This window comes from Coffea arabica, chromosome 6c (genome assembly GCF_036785885.1).
Source record: "Coffea arabica cultivar ET-39 chromosome 6c, Coffea Arabica ET-39 HiFi, whole genome shotgun sequence".
In the NCBI taxonomy this organism is placed as follows: Eukaryota; Viridiplantae; Streptophyta; class Magnoliopsida; order Gentianales; family Rubiaceae; genus Coffea; species Coffea arabica.
The window spans coordinates 49222111-49232773 of NC_092320.1; the positions used below are offsets into that span (position 1 = coordinate 49222111).

At 38.9% G+C, this 10663-nt stretch overlaps 1 protein-coding gene across 1 annotated transcript; it reads right to left on the reverse strand.

The window, feature by feature from the left end:
* Positions 1–676: 676 nt before the first annotated feature.
* LOC140008774 (uncharacterized) lies at positions 677–10229 on the reverse strand. The gene is made up of 2 exons (XM_072053646.1): positions 9596–10229; positions 677–756 (listed from the first exon to the last, which is right to left on the reverse strand). Exons 1-2 carry the CDS (start codon positions 10227–10229, stop codon positions 677–679), a joined length of 714 nt encoding a protein of 237 aa, XP_071909747.1.
* Between the last annotated feature and the right edge of the window lie 434 nt (positions 10230–10663).

The following is a 10663-nucleotide window of genomic DNA, read 5'->3' on the forward strand; positions in this document are numbered from 1 at the left end:
AATTTTGCTCCTGAGAGCCATCCGTATCCTTATACTTTGGAATGATTACTATTTATTGGATTATTGTTTCTTCTGAAAAACTTTTACACTCGCTCACTTCGAGATTTGCTACTTGAAGTATTATTGTTTACTCTTATGAACTTTGATGTCATTAACTTGCTACGTTGATATTCGTACTTTTAAAATGGTCAATTTGTTATTTGGAAGCTCACTGGACTTTTAGCTCATTCCACGCTATTTGTTTTCCTTACAGGGGGTACGAGCGAGGCGTGAGACATGTACAGACTAGCGTAGCCTAGTTAGTTTTGACTTTTGACTTGTACCCGCGCTATCACTCGATTAGGATGATTTGTACTTGGATTGTATACACTTTAAACCAGTTTGGGTATATAGAGGCTTTGTATTTTGGATGTGCATCGATGTAAATTGTAAGTTTGAATTGCGACCTTATTTATTATCTATGGATGTATGCACGTGATACGAGTGAGTGACTCCTGACGAGAGTTGGGCAGGCGGTCCGCCGAACCCTTTGGTATGCCTTAGGGGGAGGTGGGGCCGTCACAGTATACAAGTTTTATAGTTACAGTTTCTTCTTTTTATCGACACCTAAGTCCTTATCATCTTGAATAATGAAATTTTCTTTGAACTGCTTTAGCTTATTAGTTTAGCCATTATGCTAGTAAGATTCTCCTCTAGGAACAATGTGGTGGAAGCATGTTGGGTCAGAGGAAGCAACTTGAGAATTGGAGAAAAACCCTGTAGAATCAAGTTTTGTGTCAGCAAAGGTTGGAATTTTGAGGATGAAATTCTCTTAAGGGGGAGAGGGTGTGAGATACCGAAAATTCATTTCCTATGATTTTGATTCGTTTAACTTATTTGCCTTGCATTTTTAGTTACTTTACTAGTTGAGTCGTGATTTTTATTTCTATTGCCTCATTCAATTTATTGCATGTTGAGTATTGTAATGTGTTATGCAAATGTGAACAACAAGTAAGCTGTGTGCAATAAATTTAATGAAAAAGAGGGAGTTTTATGCTAACGGGATTATGTGTCAAGAAGTGTTAAGAGATAATTGGAGGAGAACTTGTGACGCCCGAAAGAAGACAAAAAGGAAAAATTCTGGTGAGTAGTGATTTTGCAGAATTCGGCCGCAAATCCGGCCAGTTCTTAGTTGGATTGTTGGGCGGATTGGCTTGGCCGTTTGAAAAAATTTTTACCTAGCTATTGCCTTGAATCTGACCTCCTATTCAGCCGGATTCTGTCGTGGATAGCTTTCCTTAATGGTTAAGTCTTCACTTTTGACCACATTTGGGGGTTGAAAACCCACTTTTCTTCCTCCACCAAGCTGACCGAACCTCTTGGGAGCAAAACTAAGAGAGAAAACCCCGTTTTTCCCTTTGATTCCTTCACCAAATCTTGAGAGGTTTCTTTAAATTTCCGAAATCTACTCTAGTTAACTTCATATCTAAGGTGCTAGCAAGCTAAGGGTGGAGTGTTTTGAGAAGAAAGGGCTTTGCTTTACTTGTTTTCAAGGTGATTGGAAGATATAATCCTTAGAAGCTTCTTTTGTTCTTTAATCTTGTGATTAAGTTATTGATCTTGATGATTTATGCAGATTCTTGTGAATTGGAAGTTAGGATGATGATATTCACTAATTTCTAGACTTTATCTAGGTATTTTATCTTTGATTTTGGCATGTATATGATTAGTGGAGTTTATTCTAGTGTTAAGGTGGAATTTCTAGCCTTAATTGATATTAGTGATGATTATATGCAAAGATTAGTTTAGAAGAGTAATTTCAGTTTTTACGTTGTTTCTGGACTCAACTTTGACAGCAAATTTATCCATGTTTTAGGATGAACCAGCTGTTGGACAAAACATGAAAGTTGTAGATATATGAGTTAGATATCTACCTACAAAATTTCAGATCGATTGGAATATTGTATCTTGTGAAATGACTGAAATACCCTTGACTGCCCTTAAACCCTGTTTCACGGACAGTCTCCATTTTTTCTCTAAGATTTCAGTTTTTGATTGTAAAAATGTATGATTTGGCTTTGGAGGTCTTCATAAGAAATGTTGGTATATGTCTTGGCTTCGAAACGCCACAAGATTTATTTCAATCGGATAAGTGTAGTTTCAATTGTGATTAAAATGCCAAAAGGTGATAGGAACTTGATGCTTTTAGAATTCCTTTTGTTTGACATGATATTTGTGATCTAGGGTTTGGACTTGAGCAAGGCAATGATATATGATGGATGAGATTCATGAGCCATGGTTGGTGAGTGACTCCAACGTTATTTTTCGAATTAATTCTTGCATTTGTTACACGATTGCGTATCATTTGTGTTTGCGTGTGTGCCATGACATGATTTGACTCCAATGAGTTCTTGGAAAATCTTGTGCTTAGAACCAATGTCTCCACCCCTGTTTACCTGGAACAATGATGGCTCTCTTTTGCTGTTTGACTGTTCATTGATCTGTTTGAGCGTTGGAGTTCTAAGTACGAGGATTTCATTGGCTCTCAAGAGCAATAAAGTTATATTTGATCACTAATCCATGGCATCATCGAAATGTACTATTGTGAAATATGTTTGATTACTGATTTTACTAGTCACTCGCTGAGCTTGTAGCTCGCCCCAAAATATATTCCCCCCCATAGGGCTCGAGGCAAAGGAAGTACTTGTGGTACTTATTCATGTGACTGGAGGAAATATCTCCTATATAGTTTGAATTGGGAATTCATTTTGTGCAATAGTTGGGTTTGTATTAAAGTTTGGAATTGAATGGATGCATGTGTACGTTCCACGCCTGGGAACTAGTTTTGGCTTCACTTGACATGTAATTCATGGAGAATTTGATGTAATATTTGAGGTGTGTATTGTAATTTATTTGAGGACTGTAGTGAGTGAGTGAGTCCTGGTGAGAGTTGGGCAGGCAGTCCGCTGAACGCTTTGGTTCGCCCTAGGGAGAGGTGGGGCTGTCACAGTTGGTATTAGAGCTTAGGCTTCAGATCTCTGTAGTGTATCCTAGGCTAAAGTTTAGGATGTCGGACTGTGGGACTGGTTTGAAGGTGGTCAGCGTAAGATATGACCTGGTTTCTCCCAAGAATACATCAACCAAATCTGGTACTAGTGTACGGCCTGAGTTGTATAGTTTCTTAGTTTTGGGATTCTTGTACTTGAGTACTCGATACTTTTTCTGAGAAAATGCTTGTAAGTTTAGAAGGAACATGGTCTAGTGTATGATGATGTGAATAGAAATCATAAGTGAATTTGAGATAAGTTGTAATGGCACAGTAGATTTTGTATTGGACTCGAGACTTAACCAAATGAGGAGATTGAATTGATGAATGTTATCTAGAACTTGTCCAATAAGATTTTGGCTAGGGTTTTGATAGATTATGGTGGTGTCCAGATTTGTTGAGAAAACTTCTGGTTTTTGCATCCTTCTTCTAGTCTTCTTATTTGATTAAGGTTTGCACCACCCGATTTGTAAGTGATGAGATTTGAAATACTTGAACTGCCTGAGACCTATTAGGCTGAGCTCATTTGAGATTTGAACCTGTTTAGGCGAGTGTGCTCTTATGTACACTTAATGGACCTGACTTGACTGAATATATGATATTTCATTTATGCTTGAGTGAGTAACTTGATTCGTATATGACCTGTAAGTGGACTTGAATATTGTGACTACTTGAGAAGGTGAATCGCTGGACATAGGCTAGGCAAGTGAGTTCTTATTTATAACCGTGCTCCATGAACTTGAAGTAATTGACCCTGCTTTTGAACTTGTATGCTTTTATGTGTGGTTGTAAACTGGCTACTACTCTTTTGTAGCGGTTGAACTGAACCTCTCTGGCGAGGCATTGCCTGTTGTGTTCTCAAGTACTACCATTCTTCTGGCGAGACATGCCTGTTTTGTTATCAAGCACGGCCAGGAATGAAATTTTGAACTGAGCCTCTCTAGTGGGGCATTGCCTGTTGTGTTATCAAGCACCACCATTTTTCTAGCAAGGCATGCCTGTTGTGTTGTCTAGCACCACCAGGGATAAAATTCTTGAACTAAGGTTCTCTGGTGAAGTATAGCCATTGTGCTAGGTTGTTGTGTTGTCCAGCACCACCAAGGACGAATTCCTGAGCCTCTCTGGTGAAGTATAGCCATTGCGCAAACTTGTTGTGTTGTCCAGCACCACCAAGGATGATATTTTTGAACTTGTGAGGACTTGCAAATTCCTTATATTTTTCTTAAAAATGCCCTTTTATTTGGAAATTATTCATTTATTATGGCCCTACTACCCAATCATCCCACAATAAGTGTAAATGAATATAGAAGTAAGGGTTTTCATTGTCTGTTTTCAAGCTAGAGCAAATTAGAGTTTTCACGTTTTTTCGTAGTGTGACTATTCGGTACCGAGTGAGGATCAAATTTGGTAGGTAAGAGTGACTTTTGGATGAGGAAATATTATATGATTTGAAGTGATAATAATAAGTTAGTGATTAGAAGGTAAAAACCCTAGTATACGCGATTTAAGAAAAATCGGCTCAAACCAACGGGTATCGATCACTACCGATTGAACACACCACTTGACCACAACTTTCCTACCACCACATACCCTTGATATTTGTGCAAAATATCCCCCTCATCCTCAGCCATATGGCCGAAAATTGTGGCCCAAAATGCAAGGAAAAGAAAGCAACATTTGGATGGCTTTGGTGGTGACAAGTGTCGGCCATCTATGGCCCTTGACCAACCTTTTTGTCTTGCCTTCTTATCTCTCATTTCAGCTCATTTTCCCTCATTTTTTTTTGGTTTGGCTGAGAGCAAGGAGAGGGAAGAGAGTGAGGAGAGTTCTTCAAATTTTAACCTTGAATCCAACCTTTTGAGTGCAACCAAGAAAAACTAAACCGATTAATCACTAGTTTGGAAGCTTGGGAAGCTTAAGGAACCAAAGATTTCAAGGAGAAGTGAAGGATCATCCTTGCAAGCTTGTGTCTTGAGGTATAATGGCTAATCAACCATTTTTTCTCCATTAATCATGATTAAGTTGGGTATTGATGTTGGTATTATGCTTGTGATGCTTGTTTCAAGTGATTTTGATGATTAGATGGATGACTTTTGAGTTAGGGTTTATTGTGGGTTAGGTGTTGTATGATGTATATATATGGTATATGATCTTGTAAAGGTTAAAGTAGTGGTAGTTTCAAGGTAAAAATGTGAATTATAACTTGAATATAACAAAATTCCAGATTTTTGGAAATTGTAGCTTCAGTTTTGCCTGATTCCATTTCATCATATTAGAAGCCTAATCAGGCTTAGCATAAAACATGAAAGTTGTAGAGAATACCATTTTATGGTTGCCTACAAAATTTCAGCTCAATCGGAGCAACGTATCTTATGAAAAGATGAAAATACCCTGACTGCTCTAGGAGTAAAGTCAGTAGACAGTTTTGACAGTACACTAAGTTGGTTGCGTTTGTTCACCTTGATACGTACTGAACTAGCTTTTAACCAAAACATTAAAGTTTTAGTACATTGTCTTAGCTTTTCGAAACTTAGACGTTTCGCACAAGTAGTAATCACTCTTAACCTTTACTCAAGTTGCAAGTATGTCTACCTAGCCCTTGAGCGTAAATTTGGGCAGCACGCCCTTTGTATTTTCCTATTTCCAGCCATTTATGGCTTCATTCTTTTCCTTAATCAAACCCAAAGTTACACACACAATACTCAAGGTGAGTCCTGGTGAGAGTTGGGCAGGCGGTCCGCCGAACCCTTTGGTACGCCTTAGGGGAAGGTGGGGTCGTCACATTTGAACCCCAAATGTGATCAAAAGTGAAGACTTAACCATTAAGGAAAGCTGTCCACGATAGAATCCGGCCAGAATCTGGTCGGATAGGAGGCGGATTCAAGGCAGTAGCTAGGTAAATTTTTTTCAAATGGCCAAGCTAATTCAGCCAACAATCCGGCCAAGAACTGGCCAGATTTGCTGCTGGATTCTGCAAAATCACTGTTCACCAGAATATTTTCTTTTTGTCTTCTTTTGGGCGTCACAAACTCCCTCCCTTAAAAGAATGTTGTCTTCGACATTCCAACTTGTACTAATCAGATCAAAAAAAGTCCTCGAAAGTCAGTCAGGTACTAAGAATCACTCCAATCCCACTTATCACTTAGCAACAGCCAACAGATAGCTAAACAAGTAACCAAAAGAACATGCAAAAAGGGCTCGATTCAAACAATTAGCCCTGAGTTGAACTCAAAGTCCCCAAGGTTTGGAAGAAATTTAGGGCATGGCTTTGCCTCAAATCGGAAGTTTTACCCCTGGCGGGGCTGGACAACACAACAAGTTACCACAACAGCTATACTTCGCCAGAGAGCCTTAGTTCTGTGACGACCCCACCTCCCCCTAAGGCGTACCAAAGGGTTCGGCGGACCGCCTGCCCAACTCTTGCCAGGACTCACTCACTCGTATCACGTGCATACATCCATAGACAATAAATAACATCGCAATTCAAGCTTATAATTTACATCCATGCACAATCAAGATACAAAGCCTCGATATACCCAAACTGGTTCAAAGTGTATACAATCCAAGTACAAAACATTCTATTCGAGGGATAGCACGAGTACAAGTCAAAAGTCAAAAACAACTAGGCTACGCTGGTCTTTACACATCTCACGCCTCGCTCGTACCCCTGTAAGGAAAACAAAACTAACGGAGTGAGCCAAAGCTCAGTGAAGCTCCAAATATCAAATTGGCCATCAAATAAAGTAACAACAGTGTGATAGTGAAATAGCGAGCAAACAAGTTAAATCAGGGAAATAACATTTCAGATGGTCAAGAAATATCTGATTCACATTCACATGTAAGGATACAGTGGCTCATATCTCGACTCCATCCCAGCTTGATCGATTGGTAGTTGACACTCCGTCAACTTTCAAGTAATCAACTAGTCCAGAAAAAAAACCCCACTTCACGCAAGTCTCCATCCACCGATCAACCCCCTTTTCCGGGCCCGCATGCCACACGAAACAAGGGTGGTAATACTCGAGTATACCAATTAGCTGATGAGATAACACTCCATTTGACATCACTAGTTACCCAGGGTTCGTTATCTAATCGACCTGGCCCTTGCCGGCTCGACTTGATTAACTAGCCACAGGGTTTCTGGAATTCCAGGCAAGATACAATTCATACACATGTATAGCAAGTCAAGTGAAATCGATGAACAAGAACAAATCTCGTTAGGACAAGTGTGATAAAGTACACCCTTGCCCTATCACATCACTTATGTATCATGTAATCACATCGATCAAAGATAAATCACAAATATCAAGTTCAATCAGATATTTGGAAGCACTCACCAAAAGTAGTGCCTCTAGTGATCGCGTCTGGGTTTTACTCCGGGTTTGGAGTCCAAATCTGCGATAAAACTTGACTTAAGAACTTTGAAAATCAACTAAGGTTCGAAACTTAGACGTTTCATTCAATAAGAATCAAGAAATTGAAATTCACTTGGAGAGTAGTCGTGAAACACTTGCTCGCTTTTTAAACTATAAAACTTTGTAACATTTATACTTGGAAATGCCATTTGAGTCGAAAGTACAAGGAAAACATACTCCGACCAGTCATTATTTTATTTCTCAAGGGTACAAGTTCGGCCAAGTCCTTACTTATATACCTCGGTAAGAGAAGATGCAAATATCCTAGATGGTTCAAGTAGAAATCACTCTTATCCCTTACTCAAGTTGCAAGTATGTCTACCTAGCCCTTGAGCATAAATTTGGGCAGCACGCCCTTTGTATTTTCCTATTTGCTGCCATTTATGGCTTCATTCTTTTCCTCAATCAAACCCAAAGTTACACACAAAACAATCTCATTTTAGTAGCCATTCAATAGGCTCAAGGTAATACAAGTACAAAATCAAGCTAACGACATGTGCGGAAATGAGGTTTAGCAAAAGACAGATTTGATGTGTTTTTACGTAATAGATACAACCGAAGATATGCTTATCGGATTGGAGTGCAATTTATACTGTTTCGAATCTAAGACAAAGGGCTACAATTTTGATGAAGATCACTTAGTCCGAATTCTAGTGTAACCCAGTCAAAATCCCAATTCACAGAACCAAATTCCAACTAACTGGCCAGTTAACTGCACTACCTTCAAATGGCCATATCTCAAGCTACCAAAGTCTGGTTAAGACGTTCTTATAGGCGTTGAAAAGCTAAGACAAAGTACTAAAACTTTCATGTTTTGGCTAAAAGATAGTTCAGTACGTATCAAGGTGAACAAATGCATCCAACTTAATGTACTGTCAAAGCTGTCCGCTGATTTTACTCCTAGGGCAGTCAGGGTATTTTCATCTTTTCACAGGCTACGTTGCTCCGATTGAGCTGAAATTTTGTAGGTAACCATAAAATATCATTATATACAACTTACATGTTTTGTACTAAGCCTAATTCGGCCTCTAACATGATGAAATGGAACCGGATAGAACTGAAGCTAAAATTTCCAGAAATCTGGAATTTTGCTATATTCAAGCTATAATTCACATTATTACCTTAAAACTACCACTACTATCTCCTTTACAAGATTATATACCATAGATACACATAATATAACACTTAACCCACAAGAAACCGTAACACAAAAGTCATCCATCTAATCATCAAAACCATTTGAAACAAGCATCACAAGCACCATACTAATATTAATACCCAACTTAATCATGATTAATGGAGAAAAAAGGTTGATCAGCCATTATATCTCAAGACAAGAGCTTGCAAGAATGATCCTCCACCTCTCCTTGAAAATTTTGGTTCCTTAAGCTTCCCAAGCCTCCAAACTAGTGATTAATCGGTTTAGTTTTTCTTGTTTGCACTCAAAAGGTTGGATTCAAAGTAGAAGATTGAAAAATCTCCTCACTCCTTTGCCTCCCCTTGCTCTCGGACAAAACAGAAAAAAAATGAGGGAAAATGAGCTGAAATGAGAGATAAGAAGGCAAGACAAAAGGGTTGGTCAAAGAACCATAGATGACCAACACTTGTCATCACTAAAACCATCCAAATTTTGCTTTCTTTTCCTTGCATTTTGGGCCACATATTTTGGCTATATGGCTGAGGATGAGGGGGGATATTTTGCAAAAATATCAAGGGTATGTGGTGGTAAGGAAGCAGTGGTCAAGTGGTGTGTTCAATCGGTAGTGATCGATACTCGTCGGTTTGAGCCGATTTTTCTTAAATCACGTATACTAGGGTTTTTACCTTCTAATCACTAACTTATTATTATCACTTCAAATCATATAATATTTCCTCATCCAAAAGTCACTCTTACATACCAAATTTGATCCTTACTCGTTACCGAATAGTCACACTATGAAAAAACGTGAAAACCCTAATTCGCTCTAACTTGAAAACGGACAACGAAAACCTGTACTTCTATATTCATTTACACTTATTGTGGGGTGATTGGGTAGTAGGGTCATAATAAATGAATAATTTCCAAATAAAAGGGTATTTTTATGAAAAATATAAAGAATTTACAAGTCCTCACACTCTCTCCCCCTTAAAAGAATTTCGACCTCGAAATTCATACATTTCGTCGTGAACAGGTCGGGATTTTTCTCTTCCATGTCTTTTTCTAGCTCCCAGGTTGCTTCTTCCACTTCATGATGCTTCCATAGAACCTTTACTAATAGAATCTGTTTGTTTCTTAGGTCCTTCACCTTTCGATCCAATATTTGAATGGGTCGTTCTTCATAGGTTAAAGACTCGTCGAGTTCAATATCTTCTGGTGGCAAAATGTGAGTCAGATCTGGATGACATTTCTTAAGCAAAGAAACATTGAAAACGTCATGGATCCGAGACAAACTAGCTGGTAACTCAAGTTGATAAGCCACCTTTCCTATTCGCTGGAGTATATTGAAAGGTCCTATGTATTGTGGTTGCAACTTTTTCCCTTTTCCTGCTCTAATCTTTCCTTTCATTGGGGTAATCCGAAGAAACACCTTATCTCCTATCTCAAACTCCAAATCCCTCCTCCGATGATCGGCATAACTCTTCTGTCGGCTTTGGGCTGTTTGAAGTCTCTGGCGGATCACCTTTACCCTTTCGTAAGCTTCCTCAACCCATGGTATTGTAGCCGGATCTATAATCTTTCTCTCTCCTACTTCATCCCAATGGATTGGAAATCGACACCGTCGTCCATACAAGGCTTCATATGGGGCCATTTGAATAGAGGAATGATAGCTATTGTTATATGCAAATTCAACCAAGGTTAAGTATTGACTCCAACTTCCTCCAAAATCCACAATACAGGCTCTCAGCATATCCTCAAGAGTTTAAATGGTTCTCTCAGATTGTCCATCAGTTTGTGGGTGATACGCTGTACTATAGTTCAACTTAGTTTCTAGAGCCTCTTGCAATTTCTGCCAGAATCGAGATACAAACCTAGGGTTTCTATCAGATACAATACTCACTGGTACCCATGTAGTCTCACCACTTCATCCATATAAAGTTTGGCAAGTTTCTCCAAAGAATATTTCATATTTACTGGCAGGAAATATGCGGTCTCTTAGTTAATCGGTCCACTATTACCCAAATCGCATCATGCCTCTTTTGTGTTCATGGTAACCCTGATACAAAATCCATCGTTATGTGCTCC

Bases quoted from the DNA above. Each gene is read 5' to 3' on its own strand.
- LOC140008774 (XM_072053646.1), bottom strand. From the start codon at position 10,229: ATGGCCCCATATGAAGCCTTGTATGGACGACGGTGTCGATTTCCAATC. The intron at 757-9,595 runs GTATGAATTTCG...TTGATTCTACAG, and splicing joins CGACCTGTTCACGACGAAAT to GGTTTTTCTCCAATTCTCAA.